We start from the raw sequence: 23,038 nt of genomic DNA, 5'->3' as shown, positions 1-23,038 counted from the left end.
AATATAAACAGAGCAGAGGGGGGTGACAGCTTTACAGCCAAATTATCCTAAGAAAAACAGTGATAGGAAACTTAAATCAGCTGTTTTTCCTCTGAACTCTGGTTATAAAAGAATGATCCCTGTGTTTTAGTTTAACAGAACCAGGAGAGGTTCTGGGTCAGTGGAACCGGGACACACATAGGAACTTTAAATAGGCCGTTTTTCCTCAGGACTCTGGTTATTGAAGAATATCTCTGTGTTTTAGTTTAACAGAACCAGTTCTGGATCAGTGGAACCGGGCCGGCTTTCCTCTGGACTCTGGAGTTCCAGCTCGAATACAATGGGAGGAAAGCTGCAGTTTTCCTTCCAGATGACTTCATCGGAAAAACATGGGTGAGCAAGAGACACTGGCTCTCACTGGCTCTCTCTCCTGCCCCATCTCCATGGTAACTGCCCCCTCCCTCCTGGGTGTGGTAGAGAGACTCTGAGCTCCAGGCTGAAGGCAGAGAGAGAGCTTAACCCTTTGAGGGGCAGCAGAGCTGAAACCTGTTGCTGTCAGATAGTTCTGGTTCAGGGTTCTGGTCCAGTTGTCCGGTCCAGACTTCCCTGTGGGTGAAAGGTGTGTGAACAGAGCTGGTGTCCACAGTGTGTCTCCAGTCGGTCCCGGCTGCAGCAGGGAAGGGGTTAAAGGTGTGGACGTTTCCACAGAAGGAAGTTATCTGGAAAGTTTCCCTCCCAGCAGCCAATCAGAGCGCAGCTCTCTAACTGCAGGCGAACAGAGTTTGGGTGTTTTCTCCACTGCAGGAGACTCTGCTTACTCCTCCGTCGACATGGTGACCACCGAGTCCCACCAGAACCAGGACCTGATGGTCCCCGCCGACGCCCCAGACCTGAACCTCAACCTGGACTCGCAGGGCGAGGAGCAGGCCTCTGGTTCTGCTGCCTTCGACCCGGAGAAGCTGGGTCAGGGTCCAGTCAACGCCATCACGGTTCTGACTCTCCTCGACAAGCTGGTCAACATGCTGGACGCTGTGCAGGACAACCAGAACAAGATGGAGGTGAGTGGACGGGTTCAGGGTCCAGAGTCCAGTTAGAACAGCTGATTAAACCGGAACCAGACCAGAAGGTGGAGGAACATCTGGGCCAGACCCGGGCTGTGGTTCTGCTCCATGTTCTGACACACCCTCAGAGTTCCTCCTCAGGAATGTGGATCCCACTTCCTGTTGGTAAGACGTCACATCCCTCAAGGTGTGTTTACCAGTACCACCTCAGGAACGGACTGGACCTTCTGCAGAACCGCAGCTGTCAGCGAGTGTCTGATGACTGAGAGGGTTTTGTCTGTACTCTGGGCTCTGGGGTGACCTGTGACCCGGTTCCGGGTGTGTTTCAGATGCACCAGGTCCAGATGGAGGGCGTGGTCAGAGGGATCCAGGCAGACATGACCCGGCTGTCCAAGAGTCACAGCCACACGTCCAACACCGTCAGCAAGCTGCTGGACAAGAGCCGCAAGCTGTCCGTGACCATGAAGGAGGTCAGTGAACGCACCAGCACACCTGGAGCACCTGGCGGACCGTCCTCCATGTCCTCCATGTCCTCCATGTCCACCATGTCCTCCATGTTGTGTCTCTGCAGGTCCGGGAGAGGATGGAGCGTCAGGGTGCTCAGGTGAGGAAGCTGGAGGCGAACCACGCCCACCTGATCAGCAGGAACAACTTCAAGGTGCTCATTTTCCAGGTAGGTGCGAAGTCACCAGATGCATGCTGGGAAATGTGGTCCCAAAGAGGGCTGCCTGGCTGTTCTTCAGCCACTAACCTTATTTGGATATGTGCTGCTGTGGGGAGCCAACCTGGAAAATCTTCAGAGGGGGCTGTGGTTGTCATGGTAACGGAGTTGTTATGGGCTGAAACCACAACCTGCTGGTCCAGCTCTGTGGCTGAAGGTCAACTCCTCTCCTTCTGCCTCCTGTCAGCAACACGCAACATTCCCAGAACATTTCTCAGAACATTAGAACATTCCTCCAATCCTCCCAGAACATTCCAGCACCCAGCTTCAGTTATTACTGGTAGAAACTAATAATCAGGCCCAAAATCTGACCAGAACTTTCAGAAACACATAAGGACAGTTCCAAAGTCAGCCTTCTGTCACCTGACGCCGTTGTGTTTATGATGTTTTTAATGTTTTCCTGATGGAAAGCACTTTGAACTGCCATGCTGCTGAAATTGGCAGCAAAAATAAACCTGATTGATTGATTGATTCCTACAATCCTTCCAAAACATTCCCAGCATTCCTCTGTCTCTGGGTCAATGTGTGTATTGTGGTTTCCTTGTGTCTCCCTGTTACTGTGTCTGTCCATCCAGTCCACACCTTCTAGGTGGGTCCGGTTCTGACGCGGTGCCTTGCTCTGTTGCAGGAGGAAAACGAGATCCCGACCAATGTTTTCGTGAAGGAGCCTCCTCCGTTTCCTCGCGATGAGATCCTGGAGGAAGGCGAGCCATCTGCTCCGGGTGTCAGCGATGACAGGCAGGACGGGGCCTTCCAGACCATCGACCTGTCGTCTGACGAAGATGTTGGCCTGGAGGCCGACATGGATGAAGAGGAGCCGTGGCCTCAGGATCTGGACAGCATGGAGAAGTCCACAGCGGATAAACTGAAACGGTCCAGCCTGAAGAAGGTAGGAACCACAGGAAGCAGACCTCCAGGTGTTGGATCAGTCAGACAAACGATATTGTCTCTGTCTCTCTGCAGGTGGACAGCCTGAAGAAAGCCTTCTCCAGACACAACATCGAGAAGAAGATGAACAAGATCGGGACAAAGATCGTTTCAGCAGAACAACGGGAGAAAATCAAGCAGAGAACTGCCAGCCTGAAGGTCTCCCCTCTGACCTTTGGCATCAAGAAGGTACAGAGACTCTCGCTGGTCACCTGACCATCAGACATTCTTTGAAAGTCTCAGTTCAGACTAAAGATGTTCTTGTGTCCTTCAGCCTCGCAGAAGCTCAGACTCCCAGCCTCCGGAGGCCTCAGGCCAGAACAGGGAGTCCCTCACCGCCGAGGTCGACATCCAGCTGCCCTCACCAGGCGCCGCTGAGCTGGAGCTCCCCTTCACCGAGGTCCACGCCCAGCTGGCCCCTAATGACCAGCAGGAGGTGCTCCAGGACCAGGTGGAAGCAGTAGTGGAGGTCAGGGAGGAAGTAGAGAAGGAGCTGGAGATTGTGGAGGAAGTCAGGGAGGAGGTGAGGGAGGGTTCACTGGTGGTGGAGGCTGACGTGTCGGTGGTCTCTGAGGGACTCAGTGAGGCGTACGCTCTGTCCTCCACCCTCCCTCAGGAGGATGGAGCAGAGGAGAAGGAGAAGGAGGAGGAGGAGGAGGAGTCCTAAGCAGAACATGAGTGTTAGATCAGATCAGTCAGAGTGTCCAGACCTTTCTAAAGGAACTCCTCTCAGTTTGAACCAAGAACAACCAAAAGGTCTTCTGCTTTATTCCTCAAACTTTCCATTAAAAGTCAACAATCACATTCTCCCAAAAGTTTTCCAACCTTCTCCTCTGATAAACCTCTCAGAGATCAAACCACCATCACAGAGCAGAACATGTTGCTCCTTTAGGTCTGAAGGTCAGATTTATTTGATCATAGATGATCGGACCCTGATGAACCCTGATGTTCTGACAGGTTTGAAGTCTACATGATGAAAATCATCTTGAATTCTTCTCATTTGAAACCTGATGGCTACATGTTGGGATCCATGGTTCCTATCAGTGTCTGGACTTCAGCCGTTCTTCTCCATTTTACCATTTTATTTAATTTCCATCAGAAAAACATGGGAAATGTTGGGTCCAACCTGATCAAGGACCTTCTGCATCTTGAAATGAGGGGACCTTCAGGGCAGAGTGGGCTCAGGAACCTCCAGGGTTACCGTCCTCCCTAAGAGCAGACGCTGAATCTGCAGGTTCCTGTGAGAATCCATCCAGTAGGTTTGAATCAAACCCTGTTGGAATCAAATTCTAGTGGGTTTCCATTAGTGGTCTTTGTTTTATATTTTCCCAACCAGGGTCTTTTAGATGTGCCCTGATAACTGAACCCCCTCTCTCTGAGGTTCTTCTGATGATCTCCAGTCATCCCTCTGACCAGGTCTCATTCATTGCTCTATGATGTTCCTAAGGGAACACCCTCTGCGGTTGATCCAAGTTTTTTTTAAATGTTTTGACATTCCAAGGGGTTTTCTCTGTATTCCTTGTATTTCTCTAGAAGTTTCCACAACATTCTGTCGCACCTCCTAAAAATCTCTGCCAGACTTTCAGCAACGTTCCAGCGTCTCCCCAGTGTTCTCCCAATGTTCTACGCCTGACCATTTAGTAGTCGTCCCTCCTTCTCCTCTGGTTCCACCAGTGTTTGTTTTCTGAATACGTCGTGCTTTAGATTCATCATGCTCCTGGTTTTCCGTTCACCAGGTTTCAGTGGTTCTGTTGATATTCTACCAAACGTTCTCTGATCATCTCAGTGTTCCTGAACTCCAGACGCTAGAAAGGTGAATCAGTGCCTGCCAGCTGTCTCACATTATTGATAACATTATTGATGATTTGCGATTCCAACTGATTGATCTAAAATGGTTAATTTTTGTTTTTTTGTTTGTTTTGCCAAAGATTATTTCCTTCTGCATCTCATCTCTGGTGTTGATTGAACATTTCTTGTCCTAAAGTCTCCAGACTGTCTGAATTGTGGTGTATGTCTTTAGTTATGCTTATGAGCTCAGTGTAATACAGGCTCCTCTGCTTTGCCTCTCTGAAGCCACCTGCTGATAGATTGTTGTAAATATTGTTACACTTTTTCTGTTCTGTGCTATAAAAGTTTTAACTCTGTAGGTCAGAGGACACGCTTTCCTCACCAGATAATAAACCTGACGGTGCTTTTCACCTTATCAATGCTTGTATAAATTCTTTTTTCCTACAAAACTCTGTAGTCAATAAACTATCACACACACACACATGAGTGTTTCCTGTCTCTGATGTTCTGGAACCAAAAGGGCTGGATAAATGTTGTTGGAATCAGAGGAACATCTATGATCAGCCAGGTAGATCTGAGAGTCTATGTGGAGATACGGTTTTAGTGTGTCTTTGGATCCCGGCCCTCATGTGAGAGAGACAGGAAGTGGGGTGGTCTCTTCAGCAGCCAATGGCAGAACAGGATTGGTGATATCAAACAGAAGGACCAATCAAAGTGAGCGGGACGGTCCAGAGTTGGGTCCAGTCTCTGCACAGTAAGATCAGACGGCCCAACTGAACTGAAGTATTTATGCAGCATACACAGTGTAGTACTGAGTATTTCCTGTGAAGTACGCAGTGCGGTACCGGTACCATGGACTCTGAGGCTCCCCCCACGCTCTCTCTCGTCTCTGTGTTGTCTATGCTGGGCTGTAGCCTCCAGCTGTTGGTGGCTGCCCTCCTCACACACAGGTATGGTGGGCGGAGCTCCAAGACGGACTGGTGGATCCTGCTGTGGCTGTTCTATGATGTCATCGTCCACCTGACGCTGGTAGGAGGAGTTTCTTCTTGTTTAGCAACTCTCTGCTGTTAGCTCTGAGTGTCTTCTTCACCACGTCAGGAACTGACCTTTAAACTGTCTAAGAATTGTGCTCTTGTATTGTGTTTACCATTCTTTGGGTTCTCTTTGTCTTCCGCCCCAGTACTGTACTTGTGTTGTTCGTTCTGTTTTATGGGTTTCTGAACTGCTTTTGAAGATTTCACTGTTTTCCAGATATTTTGGATTCATTCACACCAACCCTGGTTTAGTCCGCTTTAATCCATCTCTAGTCCATCTGCCTAGAAAGTCCGGTTCATTTTGGGTGGGGGGGGTGAATGGATAATCAAACTCTGGTCCTCCAAACTTCGATCTGCGTTCAGTTGAAAATGCCTATGTGGACGGAAGTAGACCACAGTGCAGGGTATTATGGGTAAATAAAACCAAAACGAATGAGTTAGCCTAGTGCTAGTGGGAGAAAATCTTGTGGATTTTAGCCAAAGAAAATGTATATTGGTCGCTAAAATCTGACCAATATACATTTTTGTATCCATTTGGTGAAGAAGGAAGTTGCCCTCGTGTCTTCTTCAGAAGTTTCTGTGCTGTTCCCTTTAGTGGTTCTTGGTGCAGCGCCCCCACAGGCCAGAAGGCGCCACATTGTTTACCTGGACAGAAACATCTGGACTGACCATCAAATATTAAAACAGCATCTCCTTTGTTGGCTCTTTTGATCTGGCTGACTGTCCCTTTTGTCCTCAGGAGGGTCCGTTTGTTTACATGTCTCTGGTTGGGACAGTGGAGACATCTGAAGGTCCTCTGGCTGAACTCTGTGAGTTTTGTCTTGTACTGCTTTGTATTTCTGTGTCATTCTGTAACTCGCATATACCATTAAAGAGTGTCCTTAATGTTTCTAAACTACACCCATCAACCAATCAGAGAGCTGCCTCTGACTTGAATCCAGACATAAACATTGAAGGCCCTTCATCACCTCTGTCTTACTCCACAGTATCAATTTCCAGAGATGGAAGAGTTCTCATGGAGTACTATTTTACTTTTAAATATGTTTTTTAGTCCTTCAATATACCTGAAAGTTTTGATGCATGGTTTAACGTGTCAGCTCTGATCTGGATAAAATACCTGTCAACATGTAGGGAAGGAATACGGTAAAGCAGACAGTCGCTGGTTGGTTTCTGATCCAAACATCGTCTCCTTGGAGATTCTGACAGTGGTCCTGGACTCTCTGCTAGCTCTGCTGCTGATACATGCAGTGCTCAATGACAAGTACTACAGGTAATGCTACAGTTTCAATAAAGTACAAGATGCACTACCCATACAGCCCAAGTATTACATGTTACAAGGTATAGAATCAAAGTACTGCAGAGTATGCTAATGAAGTACCACAGATATTATTACAGTACATGCAGTGCTGCTAAAACCTGTTAGACTGGTTTTTATTCTTTGGTTTATAAATCAAACTGAGCCCTGAAACATTTCATCAGATTTTACCGCGTTTACATCTCTTCTGTTTACTTTGTCTTTTTCATTCAGTTTTTTATTCTTTAGTGCTTCATGTGGTCAAATGTGGGTCAACCAGATCTTAAATGGGCCGTTAAATCAGTCTGATTCTGATGAAACTGCCACATAATGACCTGTACCAGCTCGTAGTGACGGACATGTACTGATGGTGAAACGTATTTCAGACACTTCCTGCAGATCACTCTGAGTGTGTGTGAGCTGTACGGCGGCTGGATGACCTTCTGTCCTGATTGGCTGCTGGGCAGTCCTCACCTAGACACGTCCAACCCGCTCTACCTGTGGGTCTACCTGGTCTTCTTTAATGGACTCTGGGTCCTGGTCCCGGTTCTGCTGCTGGTCCAGTCCTGGTTGTGTCTCCAGAGTCTTCATGCAGTCAAAGAAGACAGAGCGTCGGCGCAGAGGAAGAAGCTGTAGACGCTGTCAGTGAACTAGTGATCGGGAACCTTTCACTGTTGAGCTCATCGTTTTCTCAGACTGGTGACAGAAATGATTTTGTAGCAGGAAGGAACCAATCATATAGCTGGATCATCACTAAAACTTTTATTAATCTCTATAAATAAAATCTTGAGTTTAAACGTGTCTCCTGTAGATGTGGATCTCCTTTCCCGCTCCTCTCAGCTCCTCTTGATCAGCTTGTTGACCTTCAGGAAGGCCTGTTGCAGACCCAGCCCCTTGGTGGCGCTGCAGGCCTGGATCTCCCACTCTCTGTCTGTGTAACTGTTCAGGTTCAACTTGTTGGACACCTGAGGAGAAGATTAGACTCTTTATTTTCATGGTCTACAGTGGATCCAGTGTCTATCCTTCACTTTGTTGCTTGTTAATTTTGATCTTCAGTCCATTTGTTGTCCTATGATGTTGACTTAAAAGAACAGAGTTCTGGCAGAACCTCCAATATGAAATCAAGGCTATTCTATTTTGTCAAAGAAATGACTGATGTCTAGAGAAGATGGGAAGAGCCCAAAGATCCAACATGGTGCTTCCTTATATAGTTCTTGTTCTCTAATGGTTGCCATGGGACCCCAAACGGCTCTTGTCTCATGGATGCTCCCAGTGAACTATAAGGTTCCTGCATCCTACATAACTAACAAGGTAAGGCTGACCACAGAAGGGATCTGAACTGACTCTTTCTCTCATTGACCAATAAGTGTTACATCAAGCTTCCCTCTGTCGCCACCTGCTGCACAGTTTGAGGTAGCGCTACAGGCCAATCTGCTGGGTTTTCTTAGAGGTTTCATTAATTTGAACAATAAACTGAACTTGATTCATTGTTGATTGGGACGTATATGACTGACTTGAATCTGTCTGCCTGATTTATCCTCTTCGTTCTGTTGATGATCAGTTTATTGGTCTGCACCGTCTGAAGTGTCCCTACCTCCCGTATGGTCATGCTGTTGGGCAGATCCTTCTTGTTGGCCAGAACCATCAGAGGAACTCCTCGCAGCTTCTCGTCGCTCAGGATGCCCTTCAGAGCCATCTGCGCCTCTGGAATGCGAGCCGCGTCGGTGCTGTCCACCACGAACACCAGCGCCTTGCACTCGTCCAGGTAGTACCTGCAGGACATCCGTTATCCCTTTGGCCGGTTGCTAGGGAGACACACCTGCTGGGTGTTGTTTACTCACTTCCAGTTGGGTCTCATGCTCTTCTGTCCGCCAATGTCCCACAACGTCAGAGACGACTGCTTGTTCAGCTCCAGTGTTCCCACGTTGAACCCCACGGTCGGCGAGGTGTTGACTGCCTGATAAGGTAAAAGGTTTCATGAGAACACCTGAGGGCTGATGACCCTCACGATATTCTGAGACTCACCTGTCCGGTCAGGATATGGGCCAACAGGGTGGACTTCCCCGCAGAGTCCAGACCCATGATCAACACCTGGACAGAGGAGGACAGGCTTCAGGTTAACACTCAGCTGGTTCTGGTGCTGAAGTCTTCCAGTCTGGATCCCAGAGGAGATTTAGGCTAGAACCAGAACCGAACCAGAACCAGAGGAGTTCCACCTTTCAGGACCATGAGATGGTTTATCAAAGCAGTTACTCTACAAGCTGTCAGGGCTGGACAATGAGTCATTTACAATAAATATCACAATAGACATCTGATCCAGAACCACACAGCATTCTGGGCGATGTAGGCGGAGGAAAGGTTAAAGCTACTTAACCTTTCAAGGCTAGCTAAGCTATGCTGGTGACATCAACAACAAAAAAAATACTCAGTTGAATGTTTTCTTTGTTGGTCCAGAAAATGTTTTTAGTCGATTCTCTGAAATGACTGAAAGAATTTAAGTGAAAAACCTTTGGTGTATTCAGCCAAGTCTGGTTCTGAGTAGACAGTGACTGGATATTTGTGATCTTATCTACTAGGATATTAAAATGAAAGCAGCAAACAAAAACAAAACATGACTAACAAAAGAAAACACTATGTACAAAGCTACAGTTAAGAAGATATAAATTAGTCATTAGAAACCCGCCCTTTAAAAAAAAAAAGTGTTTTTATGCTTCGGTTCGTTTGTGGTCAATGGACCTCGCAAAATTACTTCAAGGGCCACAAATGGCCCCTGGGCTGCACTTTGGGCACCTGTGGTCTAAAAGGTCTTTAGGATGAGTTTGTGGTCTGATAGGAACCATGTGGACCATCAAACTCCCTGAAAACCTGAGATGTTCAGAACCTGTGGGTTCCTTTAAAACAGGACTGGAAACATTTCTGGGTCACAGCAGTTCTGGATCAGAACTGGACGAGAAAATGTTCAAAACGTTTGATTCTTTCAGGCCTTGTTTTCTTCTTCTGGTCTTTTCTTTGACATCCTGTAAGGGACAAATGTCCATCTGTCTGGACCTCCTGATGGAGCGGATCCAGAGGTTCTGGTACTCCTGATGGAGCGGATCCAGAGGTTCTGGACAGGCAGTAAGTCCTCCAGGTATGTGGGCTTGTCCCAGAGCTTTGAGGTATTCCTAACTCCTGATCCAAACCAGCAGAGGTGAGTTTACTGGATCCATTTGGTTTATCAAACATCTCCATTTAATGAAACTGGTTCCGGTCCAGCTGATCCAGATGAAGGAGAGAACCGGATCCAATAATCAACCAAAGAGAGGAAAATAAGGGACTCACCTGAGGGCAGGCGGAGCTGCCCTGGCCCATCGCTCTGGAGCTGTAGAATCAGTCTGACTGGATCTCTGACAGCCCTCGGGTGTAGCTGACCCTCTCTGATTATCAGCCTATAGCAGCCCTTGCTGCTGCCCATGTGGCCAATAGGATGGTCTGACTGCATTCCTGTTCAGACACACCCGGCCTGCTGAGGAGTCAGCAACAGGTGAGAGCGGCTGAGCAGGAAGTCATGTGACCATGTTGAAGATGAATATGGAAATCAGGCTGTCAAAGAAAACCTGTTTACCAAAAGTACATCACTGCTGCTTCTTTAATAATCATTACATGAATAGTGGAAGAGTATACCTCATAACATTTAAGCAATATTTGCTTCGCAGTCTTCTCAGGCAGTTCTTCCTTCCACTTAATTTCCCATTGAGTTGGATACTGAGATTGGCCTCCCTCCACACTCGTTTTATGTGAGAGGTTTAAATCATTTTAATGGGTTTTATGTGATATTATAAACTTATTTAGGAGTTTTATTCTCTCTGGAGCCACCAGATTATCTCTATCATAACTGAAACATATTGTAATTTATGGAAGACCCTGCTGGACCCCTGAAGGAGGAGGAGCAGAATCCGCTGAGGAGGAGTCAGAATACTGCCTATATATCCTCCTCCCTCCTCCTCCTCCTTCCTTCTTCCTCCTTCTTCTCTGGTTCTTCAGCTCCATCATGGGCTTCGGTGACCTGAAATCAGCCTCCGGACTCAAAGTCCTCAACGACTTCCTGTCGGACCGCAGCTACATCGAAGGGTGAGTCCAGTAGAACCTGGCAGAACGTCCCGGTAGAAGCTCCTGCAGGGTTCAGCGAGGCTGCCGCCATCTTGGCTCAGCTCGTGGCTAACAGTTAGCTTCAGGTCCGGCGATAAATTGAGCTACACTAGAGCTCCATGAAGCCGGAAGTGTTCATGGTTTTACATAAACATATGAAAGCTGATGGTAGATTAATTGACTTCATAGTTTAGATCAAAATATTTGGTTTATTTGGGTTTAATGTGGCGTACTGTGCTGTCACATGGTGCTAACAGCCTCTCTGCGGCTGCGCAGTGGCTGCTGTAGGTTCTGTAAGCTCATGCTGGACCTAAAGTCGGTTCTAAACTCAGAACCAGAGACATTAGAAACTAGCTTAGGAGTTTTAATATTACTGAGACTACAAATCGGGTCTAGGTCTAGCATCTAAACCTGGTCTGATCTGGCAGGATTCTGGTTCTGGTCCATTCATTCTCCAGTCCAGGTTAACCAAGCCCAAGTGGTCAGGTTTTCGGTCTAGACTCCAATAACAGGGGGAAATGCACCTTTAGAGATCAGCTGAGTCATCTGTAACCATGGTAACCCTGTCCTCCACAGGTTTGTCCCCTCTCAGGCTGATGTGGCGGTCTTTGACGTCCTCTCAGCCCCTCCCCCAGCAGACCTGTGCCATGCCCTGCGGTGGTACAACCACATCAAGTCGTACCAGAGCCAGAAGAACAGGTGAGCCCGCCCCCATCGTCGTCATCCTCGGGTCAGAGTGCACAGGTGTGACCAACGCTTCCTGGCTGTCAGCCTCCCAGGTGTGAAGAGACCTCTGGGGCAGTACGGCCCTCCGGGAGTGGCCGACGCTACCTCAGGCTCTGCCCCTGCCGCCGCCGATGACGATGACGACGACATTGACCTGTTTGGTTCTGACGAGGAGGTGAGGACGTTATGATGTCATGGTGACGTCACAGGGGAGCTCAGGTTTGGTGTTAAACCCTGGTCTTTGTCTGTCAGGAAGACACCGAGGCGACCAAGCTGAAGGAGCAGCGCCTGGCCGAGTACGCCGCCAAGAAAGCAAAAAGTACGTCACTCAACCAATCACAGGACACCTCACCTATCACATGACTGCCCTATAGAGTCAAACTACCTTCCATGTGGCTCTGGATGATGAGTAACCAATCACCATCTTTCGGCTGACTGCCTGATGGACAGCTGTTTTTACCTGACGAGTCTCCACCAATCAGAGCAGCATGGTGGGGTTTCCTTGGCAACTGACTTCTACTTCTGTCTCCTACTAGAGCCCGCCCTCATCGCTAAATCATCGCTCCTATTGGACGTGAAGCCATGGGACGATGAGACGGACATGGCCAAGCTGGAGGAGTGTGTCCGCAGCATCGAGATGGACGGGCTGGTCTGGGGACAATGTAAGAGGACCGCACACAGTACTGGGACCAGTACCTGTAACACAGTATCACACAGTACCCCAGACTAGGTGTAGCTGCTCTGCACAGCTGATGATCCATCTCACCATCTTTCGGCTGAAGACTGATGGACACTCTTTGATCTGACCGCTGCAGAAACTGATCACATTCATCCATTAAACATTAAACAGTTTTATTGACGGGTAATAACCAACCCATGGTGTGATCTGTGCAGCCAAGCTGGTCCCAGTAGGCTACGGCATCAAGAAGCTCCAGATCAGCTGCGTGGTGGAGGATGACAAGGTGAGATGCTTAAAGAGCGACTCCTGGTTGGTTCTGAGTGTCTGCCAGGGGTCTGACTGAGTGTTTCCTGTTGCAGGTGGGCACAGACATCCTGGAGGAGAAGATCACAGCCTTCGAGGACTTCGTGCAGTCCATGGATGTAGCAGCTTTCAATAAGATCTGAGTTAATCATGTTTAATAAAAAGCACTTGGCATAAAACAAACAGCTGTTGAGTCTTTAATCTCAGGGGAAATGTTTAGTCCAGCTTTAAAGTTAAAACGATGATGGTTGAAACACTTAAATTTATAAAACCTGAATTTCTCCAGGTTAATCTGAATGATGAGGTGAATTTATCACCTTAAAATCGCGTGTATGAGGCTGCAGTTCCTCTATGTGGCCGCTAGCGGCGACACAGTTTAAAGATCTCTTCCACATGGAGCAGAAGAAGACTGGACCGGAAACTAAACAGCAGTGGAGTAGCGCTCGGCGGAAGAAGATAAATAATCCGTAAAAACAGCAACCAGCGACCTGCTGCAGGTAAAAGAACCCGACAGTCAGTCGTTCTAGGCGGCAGTGACGGGACCGGACCGCCGCTGACGAGTTCCGTGCTGCCGTTAAGCTCAGGAGTTAATCGGCTAACAACATAGCTAACCGGAAGCTGACCGCTGTGACACGTCAGCAGCGCTGTTGCCATGGTTAAAGACGACCCGATTTAATCCCTATTTGCACCCAGAATACGGAACCGAGACTTTAATTGACTAAACATGGGTTACTATTTTAGCAAGAAGTGCAAGCCGATTGGTTAGAAATACATGAAGCTAAACTGTGATTGGTTAGAGTGAAATCAGCTGGCGTACAATTGGTCAACAGCGAGGAGAGCGGTGCTTTGATTGGATTAGAGTTAGACAGGTAACTGAAAACTATCATTACCGGCAGGTGTTAATCCAGGCTGAATAATCCATGTTACCATGGTTATGTGTATCAATACCGGGTCCAGTACTGAGCTCTTTTAGGAGGTAACTGTTCTGTTGAAGATCAGGCTCCACCAGAATAGTTCTGATGGGTTTGACGTGACGCTGGGTGAGGTTTACCTGAGTCTAAACACACTTCTGAGCATGTGCAGAGGCAGCATCACCATAGCAACCAGTGTGGCTGTCTGCTTCCCTTTCAGGCTCATGGACTCTGGAGCTCCCGCCTCGTTGCCGTTAGTTACAGCATGGAGCGCTCTGATTGGACAGACCCTCTGACTGCACCGCCTCCAGGTGAGTTGTCTTGTGTGGATGTGTGTGTTCACCATGTGCAGGTGTGTTATTAGCTGTATGTGTTCCAGGTGTGCCATCAGGATGTCCGATGAAGGTAACCAGAAGGAGGCGGAGCCTCCCAGCAGGTAAGCTTACCTGCTGGCAGACATCAATAAAGACATCAGAGACAGTCATCAATAAAGGTGAGCTATAGGTGTTCTCTGTCTGGCAGGATGTTGGAGGAGCCAGAGCCCGGTCCATCCAGGTGTGAGCCCAGCAGGCAGGGTTACTGTGGTTACTGCAGAGTCCTCTACACCAGCCTGGACCAGGTACAGGAACACCTGAGTTTAGACTGAGTCTGGTGTCACTCAGGCTCCTGATGACATCATCACCATGTGTCCCACACAGCACCTGTCCAGCCTCAGACACCTGGATTCCGTCCGGGCGTCCGCCAAAGGCTCCGCCGCCGTGTCCGTCACCAGGGGCAACCAGAGCAGGCTGACGCTGCTGGAGCGCTTCCTGCGGGACGTCCAGGAGCACCACCCTCATCGCTACGACGATGCCAGGTGAGCAAAATAAACACACCTACACTAACGCAACAGCCCAGCTGTTGCTATGGGTAACCTGTCCGTCTGCGTCTACCAGGCCGTCCCACGCTGACCTCCCATCTGTCTCCGCACCCCCGCTACCGAAGGCGGAGCTTGATGAACTCTGTTCCTCTGACGGAGACGGACAGTCACTAGGCACTCGAGAACACCTGCCCAGCTCTGATGACGCTTCCTGTCAGCCAGCCAATCAGGAGACAGAACACAGCTTCCACAGCCAATCAGGCGACCAGGACGAAGGACGAGCATCTTCTCCGCCCTGTTGCACAAACACTCCACCCTCTCAACAACAAGCCCCGCCCACTCAGCCCCAGGCACCGCCCCCTCAGTCTCCACCTCTTCAGCATCAGGCTCCGCCCCCTCAGCCTCAGGCTCCGCCCTCTGTCCACAGAAAAGCCCACAGGAAGACCAACCGGAGGAAACTCAGTGACTCTTCATCATCCACTCAGGCCCCCAGGGGCCTGAGTGGCAATCAGCTGGACCTGATTGCCAGCCAAAGGGTCCAGGCCCCTGCAGAGGCAAAGGTCCAAACTTCATCAGGACCAAGGGCCCGGTTCTGCTCAGACTTGAAGCCCCTGAAGCCCCAGAGGTCCCAGAGGCCCTTTGTGAGTTGGCAGAAGGAGAGGAGAGCGGTCCAGAAGGCGGAGGCGTTTTCCACCCACAGCGACCCGGTGGAGCAGACCATTGAAGAGGTCGGTGGTTCACCCAGGGTTTTTCACAGTGGGGGCCTCTGGGGGGCACTAGAGAGGTGGAAGGAAGGTCATGGAAACAATTGAACAATGTAGAAAAAATGAAATACAATAAATGTAATTTTTAAAAAATATAAATAACTGAACATCAGATGAATAAAGTAATTTCCACCCAGGTGTGAGGCAGCATTTATGCTAAATGAATAATGAATAAAACTGAAAACCTATTAAAATGTTTCTTTCATGTTTTGGAGCATCTTCTGTGGGTGTGCAGACCTGGGGTTAACCAGCCAATCAGAGGCAGAGCTGATGTCACCTGACCTGTCCCCTCTGAACCCTCCCAGGTGATCCAGATGTGCTGCTACAGCATCACTTCAGCTCACCACCAGCAGGAGGAGACAGAGAGCCTCCATCTCAGCCTTCCTGTCTCCGTGGAAACGCAGAGTGAGGATTGGGACACACCTGTACAGGTATGTATCGGGGGTTTGGAGGGCGGTTCTGTTTCTCCAGGTTCTGACTGTGATTCTGCTCAGCAGGTGGTTTTAAAGAGACCTCACCTACCTGTCCAGGTGAGCCAGACAGAGGGGCGGGACCTGGGCCGCCTCATGGACGTCCAGGTGGACATGGAAGACCAGGTGTACTCCAGCCAGCTGGACTGCGCCCTGCTGGGCGGGGCGGGCCAGCAGGACCAGGGCTTCTGGGACGTCCCCATAGAGGACGTTCTGCCAGTCCCACAGCATATTCCAGAATCCTTCAGGGGGAAGACCTGGACCCAGATTGAGGAGGAGGACGAGGCCCGCGTGGAGAGGCTGGTCCAGCAGTTCAGACGGGGCAGATTCATCTGCTACTTCGACACAGAGTCGCTGGCCAGGTAACAACACCTGCTCACCTGTTCAACTGCTAACTCACCTGATCAAAGGTGAACATCTTTACATCCATTCCTAGTTGTTAGCTTTCTGGTTCACCTGTCTAAACATGTAATCAGACAGGACGTTTCATCTGGAGCAGTTCATTAGTCTGAGATACACAGGTAGTCATCTCAGGTGTTCTCAGGTGATGATTTAACCTCAGGTGATCTGTTTCTTTCAGGTTTGGCAGGCGGAGGAGGAAAGAGGCCCCTGAGGCCCAGGAGGCGGAGCCAGACACAGGTGTGCTGCCCTTGGTGGACCAGGATGATAATGATGACTCTGCTTGTGTGAGGATGAGGATGAGGAAGAGGAGGCGGAGGCGGAGCTTCAGAGTGGCGTCCAGATGTCAGGTGAGCAGGACGGGTTGGGTCAAATTTTCTCTCTTGGAAACAAACGTCTCACCTGGTTTTGTCCTCCCAGGTGGTTAAAGTGAGTCACGGCACTCAGACGCTACGATTGGTTATCCCGACTGTCCATCAGCTGTCCTCAGAGGCTCCACCCACCAGCCACCCTGCAGCCAATGAGAGAACCCCTGAGTCCCAGGCGTGGCATTCGCTGCCTGCGTGTTACTCCAGCATCGTTACTCCTGTCCAGCCCCGCACCTCGCTGGTCTACCTGCTCTGCTCCCCGTCCTGCTCTGCTGGCGCCCCGCCTGCAGGCTCCGCCCCCAAGCGCTGCAGAAGGAGGCGGAGGCCTGTTGACCTACAGAGGCTAAAGGTCAAGTACAAAAGACTTCCTGTTAAGTTCTACGAGCCAGGGACCAATCAGATCCTCAGAAACCCTCCACAGGCATTACTGAGACCCAGAGGCCCCGCCCCCTCTGGCCAGCCGCCGCCGTGCGTCCGTCAGCTGTTCCGGAGTCTGAGTCCTGACCTCAACATGGACCGCCGGCCGGGGGAGGGGCCTAAAGGCGACGCGGCCCTGATGAGCGCGCTCAGTGCAGACTCTGGGACAGAGACCGTCAGGAGGACAGGAAGGGTTCCTCAGACTCCGCCCACCGGGAGAGAGAGGGGCAGCAGGCCACGACCCCCACCCTCCCAACGGAGGACCAGGATTCAAGCCCCGCCCCCTCCGCCCAGGAGGGAGGGGCTTCGACGAGCAGCGCCCAGCAGGAAGCTCCTCAGCTCCACAGGCCACGCCCTCCCGGCCCCCCGCAGAGGGCGGAGCCAGAGAAGGCGCGGCTGCGAGAGGGGGGGCAGGTAGCATGACGGACTGGAGCCACAAGGACACCGCTACACCTGTCCCAGCTCACCTGGGCAGGTGTAGACATTCACCAGGTGTTAATCTGACACTAATGAAAACTCCACTGTGCAATAAGAAGTTAGATCATTTCCTCTTTGGTGTAAAAAATGGCTGACAAAATAAATTATTTTCTTTATAGATAATCTGTTTTAATAATTTTGTAGGTAAAGAACGTTTTTACAAATGGAAACCAGTACAGCTACATGTTTGTTGCCATGGAGACATACTTATTGACATCATTGTTTACTGTTCAGCGTTCGGCAGCTCTGTGTCTCCATACTGTTTAACAGGTGGCCATGTTTTTACCTTTTCTACCTGCGTGTTTAAATATTGGTCCTGAATAAAATTTTTCTACGAGCCACGCCTGCTCAGTTTGTCCTCACAGCGTCCACCAGGCGGGACACCGCATCCCCTACCTGCTCCGCTGCTGCCGCTAGCTCCGCCCTCACGCTCTCACCTGGAAGCAGACAAACAGAAGCTGTTCTTTCTGTTTGGGACAGGGAACACCTGGCAGGTGAGACAGGTGGTCCACCTGTTTGTCTGTCTCACCTGTGTGATTTATCTGTCCATTTATGTCTCACCTGTGTTTCTGTCTCTCATCCCGTCCATCTCCGTCTTCAGTCTGTCCACAGTCTGCTGCAGTAAGATTTCAGGACTACAAGTCCCAGGATCCTCTGCATCAGACAGAGAGGCGACATTTGTTTGTAGCCCCTCCTCCTCTTGGTCTGCCTGTCGTCCTATTGACTGACAATCCTTTAGTGTTTCCCGTCGTCCTATTGGCTCACAGTCCTCTGGCGTTTCCTGTCGTCCTATTGGCTGACAGTCCTTTAGTGTTTCCTGTCGTCCTATTGGCTGACAATCCTTTAGTGTTTCCTGTCGTCCTATTGGCTGACAGTCCTCTGGCGTTTCCTGTCGTCCTATTGGCTGACAATCCTTTAGTGTTTCCTGTCGTCCTATTGGCTCACAGTCCTCTGGCGTTTCCTGTCGTCCTATTGGCTGACAGTCCTTTAGCGTTTTCTCCTCATGTTCATCATGTGACAGAGTGGATTTGCGTGGAATTGTGAGAGATGGAGTTTGAGGCTCCTTCAGGCTCCATTCATCCCCGTCCTTCATCAGCTCCTCCTCTTCCTCATCGTCGGTTGGCGGGTCAGAGGTCGGCGTGGCGGTTCCTCCCTCAGTGTGATCCGTGTTGTTGGCGTGTTGTTGAGCCTCCATCTTTCTCAGAGCCTGATGTAGAAGAACCAAACAAATAAACTACAGCTCCCATGATGCACCTGTCCCCCAGCTGCCAGCTACCTGGTTGAGCATGTCCTGCAGCCTTTCGTTGTGCTGCCTCATCGTTGCCATGGTGACCTCCATCTCAGAGCAGCGGTCCTCCAGGATGCCCTGCTCTGATTGGACAGTGAGGCGCCACGCCCCGAGCTGCTGCTCCAGCAGCCTGTGGGATCAGTTCAAACCAGTTAGACCAGTGGTGCCCAAAGTGGGTTCTCGAGGGCCGGCATCCTGCATGTTTTAGTTCTCTCCCTGGTTTAACACACCTGGATCAAATGATGGCTTGTTAGAAGCCCTAAGAGGAACATTGACAAGCTGGAAAGGTTGTTACTACAACCAGGGAGAGAACTAAAACGTGCAGGATGCCGGCCCTCGAGGACCCACTTTGGGCACCCCTGAGTTAGATCCTGGTACAGACCATACTGGGATGGTGCTGGTTCCAGCCTCACCACTTATCTCTCTTCAGGTTTCTGACTTCAGTCAGCAGCGCCGCCCCCTGCAGGAGGAGATGCGACATTACACTGCCTGAGAACGCCTGATGCTCACCTGGAGCTCCCTCACCTGCTGGGGGGGCAGAGCCTCATACGTCTGCAGAGACTTGGACGAAGTATGAGGAGGAGATGCCTGCACCGCGGCGTCCCGGGCCTCCTCTTCATCAAAAGAGGAAGAGCGTGCTGAGGCGGCCAATGGCGTCGCAGCATCAGAGGTGGGCGGAGCTCTGCAGGCAGAACGTTTCAACACAGGACTGCACAGGTTTACCCTGCAGCGCTCTCTCACCTGTTCTGGGTCTCTGCTGGCTCCGCCCAAGTCAAGACGCTTGTCCTATCAGTTTCTCTGTGAGTGTTTCGTCGTGGCAACAGGGCGTGACGAGCATTATGCATCAAGGAGGACAGAGATTCTCTCCAGGTGGGCTGATTACACAAACACAGAAACAAAGGTGGATCGCTTTAACTGTGCCTGAATGACCTCACCTGACTGGCCTGACCTGACTGACCTCACCTGTCTGACTTCACCTGACCTCACCTAACCTCACCTGAGTGCAGAACTCGACCACTGGGTGGTGTGTTTTGTGCTTCCTGGTCTGCCGGCCATTCAGGAAGCAGTCCTGACACACCTGGACGTTCACACACTTCCTGCAGCGATACCTGAGCACAGACACACAGCGGGTCTGGACACGTCTCACCTGAGTGACTCTCAGTCCTCACCTGGTCCAGCTGATCAAACTCACCTGAGCCCGGCGATGGGGAAGGCCTTACAGGTGTGGCAGCGGACGGCGTGGCTCACCTTCTGACTGGCAGACAGTCTGTAGAGAGTCGGTAACCATAGCAACAGCCGGGGCTCGCTCTTCAGCCACGAGAGGAGATGTGATTGGCTGACAGCTGGAGCCCCGCCCTGCAGATAGGAGGGGTCAGGTGAGGTCAGGTGAGGTCAGGATCACCTGCAGCAGAGCGTTAGTGTGTCCTCACCTGGTTAAAACAGGAAGTGACCGCTGTCTCCACGCTGCCGAACACTTCCTGCTCCTGGACCGCCACAGGAACCTGAACACTCAGTGGTCAGAGAGCTGGAGCACTGAGGCATGATGGGAAATGTAGTCCTACCTTGCTGAGGTCCTGCAGCAGAGAGCTGAGTCCAGACCTGGTGACGGATCCGGAGCCGTCCCCTGACAGACGAACCAGACCTGCAGGACAGAGCCAGAACCATCCGGGTCCATTTGGTTCTAGATGGTTCTGGTTCTCATCAGTACACTGGTAGATACTCACTCCTGTATTTGGCCAGCACGCTGTCCGCAGACAGAGCGACCAGAGCGGTCTGCAGAGACCGGGCCGACACCTGACCGGTCCCCTCTCTGAAACACAGCAGGTCCAGAATCAGCCAAGTCGTCTAGAAATCAGAACCGGACCTGGAGCCGATCAAATGGACCGATCAAACAGCCTGAACAGCAGACTGCCGGTCTCCTCTGATGCCGCAGCAGTCACTTCCTGGGACGCGCAATTAAACATCCTGTTGAGAACCTCGGCCACGCTTTCCCTGTTCAACATGGCGTCACTTCTGGGATTAGCCCCGCCCACCAGCTGGAAGGCTGCTGCGATGTGCTGAATGAAGATGGCGTCCACTGGAACGAAAAGACAGGTCACAAGGTCAACTGATCCATTAATATGAACTGATTCATTCAGTGATTCATTCATATGAACTGATTCATTAAAATGAACTGATTCATTCAGTGATTCATTAATATGAACTGATTCATTCATATGAACTGATTCATTCAGTGATTTATTATGAGCTGATTCACTCAGTGATTCATTAATATGAACTGATTCACTCCGCGATTCATTAATATGAACTGATTCACTCAGCGATTCATTAATTTGAACTGATTCATTCAGCGATTCATTAATATGAACTGATTCATTCAGTGATTCAATTAATATGAATCAATTCATTCAGTGATTCATTAAACTGAACCAATTCATTCACTGAGTCATTAATATGAATCAGTACATGATATGAACTGATTCATTTAGTTCATTAAAGGTGAACTAAACATGTTTAATGATTAACTGTCACTAAGTCCTGATGATGTGAATTAATGGAACCTTGAAGACTGAATCATTGAACTGAATCACTGAACCTGTTCGTTCCTCATGAACCAGTCACTTCAGAGTGAACTGTCCCAAATCAGCAAAGTGAATCGGTTCTGGTTATAATGAAAAAGTTCATTCATGACCTGAACACAGTCAGTTTAGGAACTGGTTTAGCTGAACTGGACTGCTGGTGAACTGGTGCAGAGCTGAACTGGGAAGGAACCAGTGAGTCTTACTGTGGCAGAACCTCTGCAGAGACCGGACCTTCATGGCGGTTCTGTAGACGGACAGACGGGCCTCAGTCATGGGTTCTGTTCAGAGAGCAACAAAAGAACTGTTCATATTGGAACTGACTGACTGGACCAATGACATCAGCAGGTCCAGGTTCGGCGGCCAGATGAGGTTCAAGGTTCAGACCAGAACCAGAACCAGAACCCCCGTCTGAACCTTCCTGGTTCTGAACAACAGAACTGATCTCACCTGTGCGGCTCGGATCCATGGAGATCCGGTGGATTCCTTAGATCCTCCACAGAGAGTCAAACTCCGGGACTCACTCTACAGAACCAGAACCTGCTGGGTTGGTTCTGATCCACTTACCAGAACAGGAGCTGGATCCGCTTTCTTCTGGAGAGACGGAACAACAGAGGCTGATGGAGGAATGAGATAAAATCTGGGTTATTCTGACCTGAACCCAAGAAACCAGAACCAGAACTGGACCAGAATCAGAGCTGAACCAGACCAGGATCAGACCAGAACCAGACCTGGACCTTCCTTCATCAGGAGCTGCTGCTCATCAATGATGAATGAAGGTGTTACATTACATGGCTGCCGTTTCCCACCTGCTGCCCGACAGCCAATCAGCAGCCAGCAGCGCCGACCAATCAGAAGTTGGGAACTGGAGACTTCTGAGTCCAGACAGGTAAATTCAGACAGAGCTTCAGTTTGACTCTGACCACCAGAGGACGCCAACACAGGAGTACATGTCCAACAAAAGACTCAGAAATTTTGAGATTAATCCTAAAAAACTGAACAACTGAACAACAATAAAAAACAAGGAGTTTATTTATTATTTCACTTGTAAATTGGGAAAAATATCTTTTAAATAATCTGCCAGTGGAACTGTAACTTTTCCATCAATATTAATGATTTATTGACTTAATCTGCTCTTATATTTTGCTCAATCGCAGGGCCGTGCAGAGACCACTAAAGGGGCAGGTGCTCAAAAATAAAAAAGTGCTCATCTAACTGCATTTTAGGACAGAATATTAACAAAGCCTCTCAGCTTTCAGAGTTTAATAAACAATGATAAATTACAAAATTGTGAGATGTACAATCAAAGCTAAGGAAAATCTTTATATACAGCATACAGCTATACATATGTAAGATATTTTATTAGTCATTTCTTTCTGCAGGTCTATTTTGTTAAAAGAAAGTATTGCCATATTCAAACCCGCAATTTAGCAAGATCTGTAAATCAGAGCTAGACCACCAGACATATTTTGTCTTTACAGAATTACACTATTAAAAATGTAAACAAGGGCACAGTGCAGCCTTTTAGTGACTGTAATCTATAAAAAAGAGCTACACTTGCAGTGGAGATGAAGATGGTCCATTCAGGAAAGCAGAGCTGCATCAAACTTTAATGTGGAACTGCATAAAAACAAAAAATAAATAAATAAATAAATAAAAGCAAAAATTGAATTGTTAATGCATGTCTTGCTATTCTAAGTTTTTGTTTGTGACTCAAAGTTTTGCTTGTGATTCTCACATGACATCATGGGCAGGACCCAAAATCGCAACAACAGATTTCTGATGTGTGCAAATAAAAGTTTGTGTTTGGCAAATAACTTTTTAAGTTCATGGGACAAAAATGAGTCATTTAATTAAAAAAAAAAG

General features: G+C 49.3%; 6 protein-coding genes across 12 annotated transcripts; 4 read left to right on the top strand and 2 right to left on the bottom strand.

Moving 5' to 3' along the window:
* The first annotated feature begins 33 nt into the window (after window positions 1-33).
* Window positions 34-4,891, top strand: cavin2b (caveolae associated protein 2b). Its single transcript, XM_007540560.2, has 6 exons — window positions 34-1,037; window positions 1,370-1,510; window positions 1,612-1,713; window positions 2,390-2,650; window positions 2,725-2,877; window positions 2,963-4,891. Exons 1-6 carry the CDS (start codon window positions 810-812, stop codon window positions 3,353-3,355), a joined length of 1,278 nt encoding a protein of 425 aa, XP_007540622.1. The 5' UTR covers window positions 34-809; the 3' UTR covers window positions 3,356-4,891.
* Window positions 4,892-5,045: 154 nt separating this feature from the next.
* Window positions 5,046-7,602, top strand: ebpl (EBP like). The gene is made up of 4 exons (XM_007540561.2): window positions 5,046-5,505; window positions 6,250-6,319; window positions 6,642-6,780; window positions 7,191-7,602. Exons 1-4 carry the CDS (start codon window positions 5,329-5,331, stop codon window positions 7,438-7,440), a joined length of 636 nt encoding a protein of 211 aa, XP_007540623.1. The 5' UTR covers window positions 5,046-5,328; the 3' UTR covers window positions 7,441-7,602.
* arl11 (ADP-ribosylation factor-like 11) lies at window positions 7,551-13,597 on the bottom strand. 2 transcript variants are annotated; one of them, XM_007540563.2, is made up of 5 exons: window positions 13,531-13,597; window positions 8,830-8,895; window positions 8,646-8,761; window positions 8,399-8,576; window positions 7,551-7,769 (listed from the first exon to the last, which is right to left on the bottom strand). In XM_007540563.2, exons 2-5 carry the CDS (start codon window positions 8,884-8,886, stop codon window positions 7,641-7,643), a joined length of 480 nt encoding a protein of 159 aa, XP_007540625.1. In that variant the 5' UTR covers window positions 8,887-8,895; window positions 13,531-13,597; the 3' UTR covers window positions 7,551-7,640. The 2 variants fall into 2 exon arrangements, with proteins under 2 accessions (XP_007540625.1, XP_007540624.1); XM_007540562.2 differs by lacking the exon at window positions 13,531-13,597 and adding an exon at window positions 10,126-10,661.
* Window positions 10,760-12,823, top strand: eef1b2 (eukaryotic translation elongation factor 1 beta 2). The gene is made up of 7 exons (XM_007540564.2): window positions 10,760-10,914; window positions 11,509-11,631; window positions 11,704-11,833; window positions 11,911-11,977; window positions 12,195-12,320; window positions 12,553-12,620; window positions 12,697-12,823. The coding sequence occupies exons 1-7, from the start codon at window positions 10,835-10,837 to the stop codon at window positions 12,781-12,783; spliced, it is 681 nt and encodes a 226-aa protein (XP_007540626.1). The 5' UTR covers window positions 10,760-10,834; the 3' UTR covers window positions 12,784-12,823.
* Window positions 13,025-17,639, top strand: zdbf2 (zinc finger, DBF-type containing 2). 6 transcript variants are annotated; one of them, XM_016665114.1, is made up of 11 exons: window positions 13,025-13,137; window positions 13,772-13,862; window positions 13,931-13,987; window positions 14,074-14,170; window positions 14,250-14,407; window positions 14,487-14,760; window positions 14,797-15,138; window positions 15,480-15,605; window positions 15,669-16,006; window positions 16,225-16,393; window positions 16,464-17,639. In XM_016665114.1, exons 3-11 carry the CDS (start codon window positions 13,944-13,946, stop codon window positions 17,244-17,246), a joined length of 2,331 nt encoding a protein of 776 aa, XP_016520600.1. In that variant the 5' UTR covers window positions 13,025-13,137; window positions 13,772-13,862; window positions 13,931-13,943; the 3' UTR covers window positions 17,247-17,639. The 6 variants fall into 6 exon arrangements, with proteins under 6 accessions (XP_016520600.1, XP_016520599.1, XP_016520598.1 ...); XM_016665113.1 differs by having other exon boundaries at window positions 14,056-14,170; window positions 14,487-14,749; window positions 14,798-15,138; XM_016665112.1 differs by having other exon boundaries at window positions 14,056-14,170; window positions 15,672-16,006.
* dytn (dystrotelin) lies at window positions 17,413-21,903 on the bottom strand. The gene is made up of 14 exons (XM_007540571.2): window positions 21,623-21,903; window positions 21,379-21,453; window positions 20,478-20,670; window positions 20,318-20,403; window positions 20,156-20,235; window positions 20,024-20,095; window positions 19,786-19,949; window positions 19,591-19,702; window positions 19,335-19,468; window positions 19,119-19,275; window positions 19,007-19,053; window positions 18,582-18,723; window positions 17,867-18,512; window positions 17,413-17,742 (listed from the first exon to the last, which is right to left on the bottom strand). Exons 1-14 carry the CDS (start codon window positions 21,639-21,641, stop codon window positions 17,654-17,656), a joined length of 2,016 nt encoding a protein of 671 aa, XP_007540633.2. The 5' UTR covers window positions 21,642-21,903; the 3' UTR covers window positions 17,413-17,653.
* Window positions 21,904-23,038: the final 1,135 nt, after the last annotated feature.

The sequence above is a fragment of the Poecilia formosa genome, unplaced genomic scaffold, assembly GCF_000485575.1.
Source record: "Poecilia formosa unplaced genomic scaffold, Poecilia_formosa-5.1.2 Scaffold548, whole genome shotgun sequence".
Taxonomy (NCBI): domain Eukaryota; kingdom Metazoa; phylum Chordata; class Actinopteri; order Cyprinodontiformes; family Poeciliidae; genus Poecilia; species Poecilia formosa.
This window is presented reverse-complemented; position numbering and strand designations above follow the sequence as displayed.